Here is a 14,010-nt window from a genome sequence, read left to right on the forward strand (position 1 = left end):
TATTTTTATTTTAATAGAAATAGGGCAATATAGAACCTGTACTTTAGTTAAACACTAACTTAGTCTTAAATTTCAATCTTGAAAATGGGTTAGTCTAACCTGCATAGTCACAAGTTCTGAATTAATACGTAGAGCTACAGTTCAGCAGACTGAGCTGCCTTTTGACAGAGTGGTCAGTACTAAGCACATGAGAAAGTAAGCAGGCATCAGTAAGCCCACCTGGTCTTTATAGTAGTTCTCCATCGAGTTCAGTTCATTCTGGTGCTGTCTCTTTTGTTCATCTCGCTTTTCTTTGGCATAGTTTCTTAGGTCTCGTAATCGTTGCTTTTGAATTTGTAAGCCTTCTTCAAACAATTTCTTAAATATCTGTCAGTTATTTAATTAGAAAAATTAAGTTCTGCTGAACTTTTCATGGAGGAATATAATCATTTTACCCAAATAGAGGTATATATTCATTATATTTCACAAAGATTTTTAAAAATATATTTTTTTATTAATTTCAGAGAGGAAGGGGGATGGTAGAGAGAGATAGAAACATCAATGGCGAGAGAGAATCACTGATTGGATGCCTCTTGCACACCTCCCACTGGGGATCAAGCTGCAACCTAGGCATGTGCCCCTGACCAGAATCAAACCTGGGGCCCTTCAGTCCACAGGCTGACACTCTATCCACTAAGCCAAACCAGTTAGGGCACAAAGATTTTTTTTTTAAGTAACATTTATTGAGACAGTTCACATACCATAAAGTTCACCTTCTGAAGATGTATAATTCAGAAAGTTTTATTATATTCAGAGTTGTGCAACTATTAATTTCAGTATATTTTCATGACTACAAAAAGAAACCCTACTTCCCATTCTGCCCTCCCCAGGCAACCACTAATCTACTTTCTATGTCTATAGATTTGCCTATTTTGGGCATCCTATATAATAAAAGAGAAATATGCAAATTGACTGTACCTTCGCTATGCCCAAGCCACAACCACCAGCCAATTAGGGATGCAAATTAACCCAACCAAGATGGCAGTTAATTTGCTTATCAAGACAGGGTAGAAAGAAGCCAAGCACTGCAAAAGGGAGTGAAGCTGTAGAGAAGCAACCAAGCGAAGCAGGGGAGACTGCAGAGGAAGCCCTATTGCAGGAATCTTCCCGCAATGGGCCTCTAGTTTCATATAAATGGAATTATGTACTATGTGGCCTTTTGTATTTGGCTTTTTTCACTTGACGTCTTGTCTTCAAGGTTCATCTAAGATAGTAGCATGTATCAATGTGTCATTCCTTGTTATCGCCAAAGTTTATAATACTGTATGGATATAATTTTCTTTTATCCACTCATCAGCTGATAGCATTTGGGTTATTTCCTCATTTTGGCTACTATAAATAGTGCTTCTGCAAACACTTGTAAGTTATCTGTGTGAAATTGCTGAATGATATGGTAGGTCTATGTTAACTTTTGGAGGAACTCGCAGACTGTTCCAAAGTCATTGTACCATTTTATAGCCCCACCAGCACTGCGTGAGGGTTCCATGTTCACATCCTTGCCACCACTTGTCTTTTTTATTTCAGCCATCTTAGTGGGTGTGCTGGTATCTCACTGTGGTTTTGATTTATATTTCTGTTATGACTAATGATGTTTCAGCATCTTTTCCTGGAGCCCAAAGATTCTTTATTGCTTTCAGAAAAGATATCTAAAGCAGTCATTTATATAGGGCAAGAACCCCAAAGCAGAAATAAATGTTGCATCTACTCTTGTGAATAACTGAGGATGATGTTGATTAGCATGTAGCAGGCCACAGGAAAGCAAACTGTTCAATGGATTTGGATATGCCCACTTGTCCTCCATTGATTAAATAAGAATTCTTGATCAAGCCAGCCAGATTATCTTACTCAAGTCACTTAACCACTCAAAGCCTTCGTAGTATCTTCTAGAAATGAGAATAATATACGTATGATCCACTTTAGAGTATTCAGCCCAGTTAACTATAATTACCTTCAAGTTTTAGTTTAGGGATGAAATTTATTGCCAGTTTAGAATCTCAAATATTAAGCATTTCAGCCTGATTTGGATGAGACTGTAAATACTTTGTGGAAACATCTCAAAGCATATGTGCCCTATGTTTTTTCCTGATTTTATGTGGAAACCTAGGTCATCTAATCACATCTTAAGTTCCTGTCTTTGATAATATGCCCCCAAACCCCTAAAGCCGTTTTATGGGGGAAGTACCTGTGTGCAGTAGCTCAGAGGGAATTCGGATGAGGGCAGTGGAGACTGAGAAGAGCCTGGGATATACTACTGGGATAATAATATGAGGTATGGTCAAGCCTGAACTCTCACAGCCACCATTTTAGGACTTGTATTTGAATATTGGATTCAAACTGGGACAAGTGTTACACACAAAGAAGGTGGTCTTGAAAGGTAACAGACAAAATGCACCTTCGTAACAGGGTTAGCTTGAAAAGCCATACTTACCAATTCTTCTCGTGTCCTCATTCTCATCATTTTTGCACACAACTGAACTCGATAATCATCATAATATTTTCGGGCTCGAACAATCTGCTGTCGACTTTCTTTTATTTTTGATTGGGTCAACTTCTGCCTATGAATGCGGTCCTTGAAGTCTTGCTGGGAAAGGGAAAGAGAAACAGAAGGATAAGAGGAATACAGACTCCAGCATTCTCATTTGTCCCCACAATGTCTTCCAGCAGTCAGCCAGGTATGGAGGACCAGTGGCCTACTGTCTGGCACAGAGTGTGAAAGACTCAGCCCCCAGATGTCCTCTATCCTTTGGTGGTTCATCACCTTAGTCCTAAGAGCTGCCCCAATGAGCCCCCTCTGCTGCAGAGAGCAGCAGAGACCTGGTGGAGCTGAGGATCTCATCTCCATTCCACATCCACATGCCAGTTAGTAGAAAACTCTTTCAAGCAAAATTTGAGTTACCAAGAGTATTTACATCAATACTAAGGAAATTAAGCAATATCTTCTTACAAAAGAGTGAGGATGAAATGAGGTCATGCACATAAACCCTCTAACTAGGTGTTCAGATATCTGTTTCCTTTCCCTCATAGCAAAGTACCACATGCAGTTCTTCAGATGGCTTCCCCTTCTTTGGAAATGTTTGGGATTAATTATCGTTCTCATTGCCTGTCTCTACTTTCAGCCAATCATTTTTAAATCCCTTTCTCTGGCATATTGTGTCTAACCGCTGTCCTTTCCCTTCATTATTCTCAACAGAAGATAATGTGCTGTGTACGATTCTCTATCCCAATTATAATGGAGGCTGGTAAACTACCTCATCTCTACCTGGGACCTGGGAAGATGGGAGAGGACTAAAGCACTAGTTACAACCACGTGGTACCTCAAAGGGGCCATGAAGGTAGAAACAGACTTGGATTAAAATCTCAACCTTCCTTCTTACTGATTATTGTGAGATCCAGGGCAAGTTAACATCTCAAAGCCTTGGTTTTTTTAGTTCATAGAAAATGTGTCCATCTTGTTACAAAAAAGACTAAGCGAAACTATGTGCTAGAAAGCACCTAGCAACTCCCCCATCAGTTTTGGTTCAAGTCCAGATGCTTCCACAGGCAAGTGTTCAAGGTAACATCTGTGGGGCTACTGCCCAGCTGGTACAAATAAAAGTAAGTAATACAAGTTATAAATTCAAAGTTATACCAACTTGCTCTTGACATACCAATCTCTTGTTATGTTCGTATTCTTTCTTGACAAGTGCAGTAAGCAGGTCATGCCTTCTTAAGGCCTCTTCTATCTTTAAGTGGGACAACAGGGAAGGAGGTTAATAATTTCTATTAATTAAATTTTCAGGGTAAGTTCTTTCCCTTTTTGATTATTCCTATGCTTAAAATTGACAGCTTACTTCATCCTGGAGTTTCTTCTTTGATCGATCTTCTCTATATGCATCTTTTTTGAGCTGTTCAATCTGTGCAATTTGCTGTTTCCACATTTTGCTTAGTGTTTGGCCAGAAACATAGAGAAATGGAAACTGCTCAAGCATCAGGGGCAGGAGACTGTGTTCATTTACTTTCACTGCAAGGAAAAAAACCCAAAAGCTCTTAATCTGAGAGAGTTGCTGACAGCTTTTAATAACTCTCATCCTACCTTCCTGATAGATCAAAGCTTACCTACGTGATGTGGTTCTGATCCTGAAAAGAACAATTCTAAAAGTATGTTATTACTTTTGCATCCTTGCTCAGAGTGAGCCAACTACTAGTACAAATGAAAAGAAGCTCAACAGTTCTGATTGAGGACAAGCTGGTCTTGTGAAGTCCTTTCTAACTGCTCAGCTGACTCGGCTGCCTTGGGTGGATGCTGTGTGTGTAGTCACACATACTCCTCAGCCCTCCTAGTTGGCAAAGTGTGTGTCTGATGGGATGCAGTTAGAAGGCCAGCCATCTTTGAAACTGCACCTTGGCATTTCATATGGCCTCATTTTCCTTGTAACAGGACTCTAGTACTCACTAGCACCAACTGTCAGTATAACAGGAGCTGGACAGGCCATCTGCTTGCTTTGGAGCATCCCTCTGATTTTACCAACTTCCCAGAAACAAAGAAAAGGCAGCCAGCATAAATGAGCAGAGTAAAACAAAAGCCAGAGCAGCAGGTAGTGAGTGGCCCTAGCATTCCTTTGGTGCTAAGGATATAAACCTCACTAAGATATTATTGATGAGTTTTAAATAAATGCCTTATTGAAGAGTTTTATCTTTTTACAGAAATCTAGTGCATGGCAGTGATAAAAGAGGTAACTTTCTCCAACTAACTTGTGGATGTCAGTTTTCAGTGCACGTCCTTGGGATGTAGCACACACTTTTAAAGGCCAGTTTTGCACAAAGTACAATTTTGTGGTTCTTACTTGGAACTTCTTTATTTGCTTTTGGCAAGCCACCTCTTGGACTCGGAGTTATGGTGTTTCTAGAGTAAATCTTCCAGGGTTGACTATGTTTTGGAATTCTTTTATGACCATCTTCTCGGTATATTTTTTCCTTAAAAGCATATATAAAACAGAATAGAAGTAAGACAGAAGTCTAATAACTTGTTAATAATCATCTTAAATATTACATATTGACAAAAATAGCTAACTAATCCCAAGCCAAATCATCTTACTTTAGATTTCTAAAATCTGGTTTTTATATACTCTAAGTAAAAAGAATCTTTGACTTTTGGCATCCTCTGGAATTTGAAAAAGGACTGAATTTTTTTATTTTTTTTATTTCATAGTCACCACATTCCTACTTCCTAAATACAACTAATAATGTTTTGGTGTACTTGTTTCTTTTTAAATCTAATTGGAAAAAGTTGTCAAAGTTCCCAATGTTTAGTTGTATCCTCTTTTATTTATGAACACTTTAGCATAAGCATTTTTTTCCATGCTTTCAGTTTCTGTAACCATCCTTTTGAAAGGCAATGGAAATTGATGTTTGGGTTTCTTCCCACCGGGTATGTAACAACTGAGGTTTCCTGTCTTCTTTTATGTCCCTTTAACTTGTTAGCCTAGTCCCGTGGTCGGCAAACTGCAGCTCTACAGCCACATGCGGCTCTTTGGCCCCTTGAGTGTGGCTCTTCCACAAAATACCAAGGCCTGGGTGAATCTATTTTGAAGAAGTGCTGTTAGAAGAAGTTTAAATTTAAAAAATTTGGCTCTCCAAAGAAATTTCAATCATTGTACTGTTGAGATTTGGCTCTGTTGACTAATGAGTTTGCCGACCACTGGCCTAGACTATTAAACCTTTGGGCAGGAAGGAAAAATGCTTGTGTCCTTTGGTATAATGTCTTGCTACATTTAGCAACTTGGATACCCTATAAATAAGAGAAAAACCCCTCATCATGAAATGAAATCCTGCTTTTTCTACGGAGCTAATGGCCTGCTGATTCTTTTTTCATATTAAAAAGTTCATCTCTTTACTTTCCACTGATCTGATCAAATGGCATTTATTACAGTAGAGACTTTTACCCACTGTTTCCTCCTCATTTGTTTCTGGAGATTCAATATTTTCTTGAACTTTATTTCTTCTTAGTTCCCTTTCAAATGCCTCAGTTAGTGCCTACACAGGAAAAGACCATATGACATTTAGTTATAAAAAAACATACAAATGAAAATGAAGGAAGAAAAATCCATCTAAGATCCTGCCAATGTATTCACTTTTTTAAAAAGTATCTTTCAGGCTCTATATCACAAATATACATTATTTAATAGACATGTACTTGAGACATAAAATAAAATTCTACATAATGTATTTTTTTTTTCCTCTTAGTTCTTGAAATTATTTTGATACTCCCTTGAGTGGAATTTACATATTGAATTGAAGTTGCATGCTATTGTAACACAACTATATATATATAAAAGCCTAAGCCAGCAATTGCCAACTGGTGGTCCATGATGTCCGAAAGGTTGACAACCGCTGGCCTAAGCAACCATTATGACCGGATGGTAGCTATGATGTGCACTGACCACCAGGGGGCAGGTACTCAAAGCAGGAGCTGTCTCCTGGTGGTCAGTGCACTCCCACGGCCAACCTCCACCTTCCATGATCCCTCCCTTGGCCGGCTCATCCCCATCGGCACTGACGGACTGGGCAAGATGGCCCCGATCGTTGGCCAGGCTGAGGGACCCCACCTGTGCATGAATTCCTGCATCGGTGCAGTCCCTAGGCCTGGCTGGCCATCAAAGAACAAACGTCTGGCATGGAAAGGCAGGTCCCAGCCAATCTCTGGGACCTGGGCAGCACGTGGGCCTCTGGTTGCTGGGCTGCACACTTCTCCGCCTGAGTCACAGTGCCCAATTCCCCATGGGGCTGGCAGCGCACTCTTTCCCAGCAGGCCTCACAGACCAGCTCCTGCATGACCCACGGGGAGCCCATGGGATGGGCTCCTCGAAGGTGCCCAGCACCTGAGCCCTGGCGTCCCAGGGGAAGTGAGCAGGGGGAATGAGAGTGAGTTCAGTGGACACCCCACATTCTCACTGCACCTCTGTCCCCATCTCCTCCACCCCCAGGTAGCAAGCGAGAGGTCGCAGTGCATCACCAACTCCCGCCATTTTCCACGCTTGTCCCCTGGTGGTCAGCACATGTCATAGCAAGCAGCTGAACTCCCGGTCTCCTGGTGAATGACCACCCGAGGGCACAATTTGCATATTTGCTCTTCATTATATAGGATACTATAGAAAACAACTTAAGTGTTCTAAATTTATATTACATTTCAAAAATCCCTATTTCATAGCAGGAAGTCTTCCTTAGTAATCATACATTCTCCTTGTTGAATCTTAATCACCTCCTCTCATTCCTGTTTTGGTTACTGTCATCCTATCTGTACCTCAAATGGCCTGTCACATTTAATCTACCTCAAATTCTGTTACTCTCTAAAGCTCTCTCTGAAACTATCAACTCTTTCTTAAATTCCTTCAGTACTGGTCTGTATCTGATAAGGTTAGTCTTCTTAAAATTTTGTGAGTACAAGTTTTATGCTCTCACATGGGGGACATAAAAGCCATGTCATATAATTTGCTATCATCTACTTAGCTCAATAATATTAAATACATTTCAGCCTTTAATCAACAGCATGTTCATTATAGCATTTGGCTGAGGGTAAATGATACTGCCTACTGTCCAATGATAGTCAAGAGATGGAATGTACCTTAGCTTGGAATTGGCGGGTGTCTGTTTCTTTTGGCTTTCTTTGCTTTTTTCTTTCCATATGGAACTGTTTGCTTTTGTTAACTGGAGATGGAGAGAGCGAATGAGATCTATGGGATGGCTTTCTGGGCGTGGCAAGTCCTATAACACAGAAGAGACATATAAACACAGGGTTAAAAGGGTTCCTCTTCAAAATGGCAGTAGAGGAGTGACGTCAGCATCATTGTGGAGTGGGAAGACTCCTATGTATCTATCCTTAAATTTATAACTAATCAGATATCTATAACCCAACAAAGGTTCCTCTGTTCAACACTACCACACCTGAGAGATCCATACATTGGTACATCTGAAGGTGGTTATATTAGATAGAATGTAGAGGTGAGGGTAAGGACAAGGATGATGCCTGCAGATGCAGTTCCGCTGCTGTGGCTAGACCCATGGCTCCAGCTAACACAACAGTGGTGGTGGTGGTGTAATAGGGGTGCAGCCCAAACATTACAGCCCTGCAGAGGGTAAGAGGGGCAGAATCAGTGTCTGCATCTGAGAATTTACTCCCTCCCCTGGCTGCAGTGGGCCATGCAGTAGCAGTGGAGACATGTCTACAGCCTCTTGGCTACAGCATAGTAGCGCCAGCAGCCTCAGGGAACCAGGTAGCAGGCTCAAAAATCGAGCCTGTCCCCACATGTCACATCTCCCCACCATGAAGGTGATGTCTGGAGATCCAAGTAACTAAGATACAGCAGGGACACACACCCAGTCACCCAGGTGGAGACTCCTACAACCACATCCCCCCACCAACCACAATCCTAGAGGTGCAAAATAGTGCAGGTAAGAGAAAACAAAAACTTGTGCTATAGCACCACCTACTGGGGAAAAAAAGAAAGACCTAATTATCAACCTGCTGGATTGTTAAAATCAAGACTATACCTAAATAAAGGTGTTCACTACTTCAAATATGCAATCGAGTACCATGAGTAACCAAGGTCACAGGTAACAGAAAACGGCAATTCTCCAGAAACCACAAAGTGAAGGAACATTGTCATCTAAATAATTAGAGAATTCACGGCAATGTGGGGGCTAAGGACTTGGAGCCACAGTGCTGGGGGCTGGTTTGTTTGCTATTTTGAAACATGTAAAAGATAGCTATACCCCACGTGAAAAGTAGTAGTATTACAACAGTCAAGACATGGAAACAACCTAAGTGTTCACTAACAGATAAATGGATAACGAATGCATATAAATGCAATGCAATATTATTCAACCATAAAAGAAGAAGAAAATCCTGTCGTTGTGGCAGCATAGATGGGCATTGAGGGTATTATGCTGAATGAATTATGTCAGACAAAAAAGATAAATGGTCTATTTTCTCACTCATATGTAGAACCTAAAAAATCCACTCACGTACAGAGAACAGATTTGCAGGTGACAAAGGTGGGGGTTAGGAGTGGCGAAATGTGTGGAGGTGGACAAAAGGTACAAACTTTTTGTTACAAGTTCTGGGAATATAATGTTCTTCATGGAGACTTTAGTTAAAAATACTGTATTGCATATTTGAAAGTTTCTAAGAGATTAAAGGTTATATGTTAACTAAAGTTGTGGAATCATTTTGCAGTAGATACATATATCAAATCATGATGTTAATTATATCTCAATAAAACTGCAAAGAAAAAATAAAAAACAGGAATAAGAAAAAATATGCTAATTTTGAGAGGGGTTTCTTTGAGGGAAGGAAAAAGAATGGACTATGGGAAGAACAGATAAGATATCAACACAAAGGTGTAAAGTAAATATAACTACTAACATCTGCTACTTCTAGATGGTGAAGATATAGGTATTTGATATTTTTTATCCTTTTTATATTTATGAACTATTTAAAATAATAAAGACAGTCATTATAAACACATAGAAGTGCCTATGTGGTCCTCATCCTGACCCTCTGGGATAGGTACCTGGCTTTCGCTTCTTCGGCCCACACTCTATGATGCCGTCACTGTGCTGTGACAGTATCTCATCATTTCCTCTCTTCACCTCTTCATTTCCAGTATCTTCTTTGTGGTAAGTCTTTTCTTTAATTCGATCACCCAGGGCACTTTTTAACATCTACCAATGAAATTCAACATCTTTTCATTGATTTTTAACAGAAAGCAAGTTGGAAGGACAGAACAGATATAACCTTTAGAAAGCTTCCCCTGATAATTAGGCACTAATAAGTTTTCAGATGTTTATGCATGTTTAATTTCTAAAGAGTGTACACCAGTGCTATGGGCTATTCAGTTTCAAAAAACGTTAGAGTAATTCAATAAGGATTTAATACATTTATTCAGTGATAACCCCAAACTATTATATTGTATTTTGTGAGAATCAGAGATCCATATAATTTTAGTGACAAAAGGGAACTACATTATAGATGTATCAAAAGATAAATGATTTAGCTCAGCCAGTGTGGATCCGTGGTCAGGTGTGGAGCTATGAACCAGGTCATGCACAGTTCAATTCCTGGTCAGGTTATGGGCTTGATCTCCATTGGGGGATTGTGCAGGAGACAGCCAATCAATGGTTCTCTCTCATCACTGATTCTATCTCTCTTTCCCTCTCCTTTTCTCTCTGACATCAATACAAATATATTTTATAAGTACCATGCTAACCAATTGCACCACTGGATCTCCTACAAATATATTTTAAAACAAACAAAAAAGATAAATGATTTCATGTAATCACTTATGTTAAGTGATTTGTTTTGATCAGAATTCAATAAAAATTTGGGTCTGTACTAAAGTTAGTTATACCACGAAAGGCTATACTATTGTTTTTCATCCTCTGTTCTAGCTGTCTTATTTAAAGAACATTTTCACAGCAACTAAAACACAAGTAACGTTCTGGTTTTTAGCTTAGCTTTCTCTTTCAATTATAAAATTATTTAATGACCACTAACTATGGCAATATCAATATAGATAAAAACAAGACTTGCCCAATCTAGCTCAGAGAGCCGCTGAGAGAGTTTCTCTGACACTGCATGTAATTCTTGCCTTGTTAACCTATCTTCCGGCTTCTGAGAGAAAGGTGGATTCCAGGATGAGGCTGCCCCTCTGTTTTCATATCTGTAATAAAATGACCTGGTGATATTTAGGCAGCAGATATTTAGTACATTACTTAGTTTAAAATAACTGTAATATGTGCTTTAACAAGTATTTCATACTCGTCTTCACAGCTAAATTTGGAGAATATACCCCTAACTTCAAACCCCTTTACCAGATTGTAAACAATGAAGCCTGCGGGGAATGTTACCTTTTTCCTTTAGGAAACTTCCTTGTCCTAGGGCTTCGGACTTGAGTTGGACTTGTTTCCTGTTTGCTATCTTCAGGCAACTTGAAAGTTAAGAAAACTCTATTATCTGGTTCCTATTAAAAACAAAAAGAGTTGATTTGAAAAACTATAAAGAAGACACACAAAAATAACATTTTGAGTGTGGGGGAGGGGGAGGATCCATTGCATAAAGCTAGTTCCCTTTATTCTCTCTGTTTTCCTTTTTTTAAAAAAATAGAAAATTTGTCAAAATACTCGATGGATCCTCAATACTAAAAGAATGGAGCAATGTCTGTAAACTTGTACTTGGAGAAAAAGTGTGGCTCGGGATGTCATTCAACTATAAAGACAGGTGAGGTATTCGCAAATATGAAAATACAGGGATTATGGGTAAACCTGAACAATGAAAAATGATCAAATCACAAGTGCAAAGTATTAAAGTCATTATCTTTCATATTAAGCAGTCAATATATATTGTCCAAAATTGAAACAAAGACAAAACCTCCTAAAATATGAATATAAATTTGTAACATTTTTAATTATTTCTTAACTTCAGAGGGAATCTTATGGAAAATATTTTTAAAAAGGAATATTTGATATTTAACAACGTCTTTAGTTTCACTTCAATATCTTTTTCTTCTATTGAAGTTAAAATTTAATATTTTTTAGTAAATAACTATAATATTTTTTTAAAACTTTAAAAATACTTTAAAAACTTTTTAATTGAAGTTTAACTATCCTGCTCAACAATTATTTCAAAATGAATATTCCCACCTGCCACTAGGGTCAAGAAATAGAGTATTACCAACAATTCATAAGTCCTTTCACCACCACACCCCCCCCAAGCCTCTTTCAAATGCAATCATTGTCCTGTAATTCCTTTCTCTCTCTTTTCTTTCATCCACCATCCTATCTGAATAGATACATAGGATGTTTAAAATGGTGGTCACCCTAATGCTAACGATGCTCATTTTCTCTCTGTACTTTTTCTGCATTGTTTTGACTTTTTCAAAATGAAAATATATCATTATTTATAAATTTACTCTTTGCATATACCTGCCTGTTCTTATTTTTAGGAAGATGAAGGACAGGTAACTCTATAAAGAATTTTTTTCTTTTTTCTTTTTTTTAAATATATTTTATTGATTTTGTACAGAGAGGAAGGGAGAGAGATAGAGAGTTAGAAACATCGATGAGAGAGAGTCATCGATCAGCTGCCTCTTGCACACCCCCTACTGGGGATATGCCCGCAACCAAGGTACATGCCCTTGACCGGAATCAAACCCGGGACCCTTCAGTCCCCAAGCTGACGCTCTATCCATTGAGCCAAACCGGTCTTGGCAGAATTTTTTTCTTTTAAAGAATAAGAGTGGAAGCAAATAGGCCAAGATATTAACAGTAGTTCATGCTGAATAAAAGGTTATTTTTCACTTTTTATACTTTTAAACATTTTATTTAATCAGGGACATAAAATGTGGGTTTTGAAGTCAGAATACTTGAGTTCAAATCCTGGCTCTACAATTGCTGTGTGACCTGGAACAAGATATAAACCTCTATCTGCTTCTCCATGGGAAATAAAAATAGTATCTACTGCCAGGGCTGTGTTGAGAAGAGTAAATTATGCACTATTTGTAAAGTAACTAGAACTGTGCCTGGTACAAAGTAAATGTGTCGGCTCTTATTATTCCCATATTTACACATCCATTCTGTTCCTATATTCCTAAAGTAAGACCATTAGGAGTATGCAGAAGTAAAGTTTAAGAAGTACAGTGCTCTGATTAGTGTAATATCCTTGACTACTATTGTAGCAGAGACTTCTTTAAATCTCTAGACATCTAACCAATTGAAAGCAAGCTCTTTTACTTACCACAGAAAATTCTGTGCCCTCTCCAGTAGAATTCATGGCAGGGGAGCAGTGACTTGAATGCAAGTATTCTTTTCCTATGGGGTAGGGTGCACGAGGCTCTGAAGGCTGATAAGGTGGATGTAAAGGAATAGCTGATTGGATAGGCTCTCCTAGCTTCCTAGCACTTGGAGTCATATCCACAGAAGGAATTTCTGCTAGTTGGATGAATTTAAGTGAACATTAAAATGAAATTCTACATAAGTTTATTTTCTTAAGTAATCAAAATGAGTAAATAGAAATGAGAAAGTGAAAAAAAATGAAATTCTAAGAAATAAATCATCTTATATATACATATATCTATAGAAACATGTTCATAATACTACTTAGAAATATATTTTAACTTGATTTTTTTTTAAAAAGCAACAACAACAAAAAAAAACCAGGGACTCATTTTCAGTAAACAAGTAGAGATCTAATTAAATTAGGAAGAATGTGCTGGGACCGGTTTGGCTCAGTGGATAGAGCATCGGCCTGCAGACTGAAGGGTCCCAGGTTCGATTCCGGTCAAGGGCATGTACCTTGGTTGCGGGCACATGCCCAGTAGGGGGTGTGCAAGAGGCAGCTGATCAATCATTCTCTCTCATCAATGTTTCTAACTCTCTATCCCTCTCTCTTCCTCTCTGTGAAAAATCAATAAAATATATATATTTAAAAATAAATAAATAAATAAATAAGGAAGAATGTAATTTTAATTATTATAAAAGTTTCCTGAAAAGTTATCTAAAAGCAATGAAAAATCTACTAAAAATCCTAAATGGCTTGAAGAATAATTATATAATTATGGTTGTCTACATGTTATAAAGGCAGTCAATAACAATGGTTTTATGTAATACTAATCACATGAAAACCCAAGATATAACAATAAGTAACAATATTTTTCAAGTTACTACATTTTGTCATTCATGAATAATTTGAAGACTACCACCTGATAAACTAATATATCAGGGACTCTTATTGTCTTAAAGTCTTTGAGAAGAGAGGACTTAGGTAATAAAATGGGGGATATAAAATGTATGCCCAAAGACCATCTTAAAAAGAAATCAGAGCTCATACTTAATAGCAAATATTCTCCTATATAATAAAAGGCTAATATGAACCACGAAACACCGGTCACTATGATGTGTGCTGACCACCAGGGGGTATGTGTGGAAGGTGGCGGGTGT

At 38.3% G+C, this 14,010-nt stretch overlaps 1 protein-coding gene across 6 annotated transcripts in view; it reads right to left on the reverse strand.

Moving 5' to 3' along the window:
• CEP95 (centrosomal protein 95) overlaps nucleotides 1–14,010 on the reverse strand; it is a 29,019-nt gene that overhangs the window by 727 nt on the left and 14,282 nt on the right. For all 6 annotated transcript variants that reach the window (XM_036451505.2, XM_045586305.1, XM_045586307.1 and 3 more), the window contains 11 exons: nucleotides 12,809–13,002; nucleotides 10,924–11,036; nucleotides 10,607–10,736; nucleotides 9,588–9,738; nucleotides 7,640–7,779; nucleotides 5,965–6,051; nucleotides 4,863–4,992; nucleotides 3,870–4,039; nucleotides 3,687–3,761; nucleotides 2,468–2,620; nucleotides 220–366 (listed from right to left, as the gene is read on the reverse strand). In XM_036451505.2, coding sequence (XP_036307398.1) covers nucleotides 220–366; nucleotides 2,468–2,620; nucleotides 3,687–3,761; nucleotides 3,870–4,039; nucleotides 4,863–4,992; nucleotides 5,965–6,051; nucleotides 7,640–7,779; nucleotides 9,588–9,738; nucleotides 10,607–10,736; nucleotides 10,924–11,036; nucleotides 12,809–13,002 — 1,490 coding nt within the window. The remainder of the gene's footprint in view (nucleotides 1–219; nucleotides 367–2,467; nucleotides 2,621–3,686; nucleotides 3,762–3,869; nucleotides 4,040–4,862; nucleotides 4,993–5,964; nucleotides 6,052–7,639; nucleotides 7,780–9,587; nucleotides 9,739–10,606; nucleotides 10,737–10,923; nucleotides 11,037–12,808; nucleotides 13,003–14,010) is intronic.

This window comes from Pipistrellus kuhlii, unplaced genomic scaffold (genome assembly GCF_014108245.1).
Source record: "Pipistrellus kuhlii isolate mPipKuh1 unplaced genomic scaffold, mPipKuh1.p scaffold_m20_p_22, whole genome shotgun sequence".
In the NCBI taxonomy this organism is placed as follows: Eukaryota; Metazoa; Chordata; class Mammalia; order Chiroptera; family Vespertilionidae; genus Pipistrellus; species Pipistrellus kuhlii.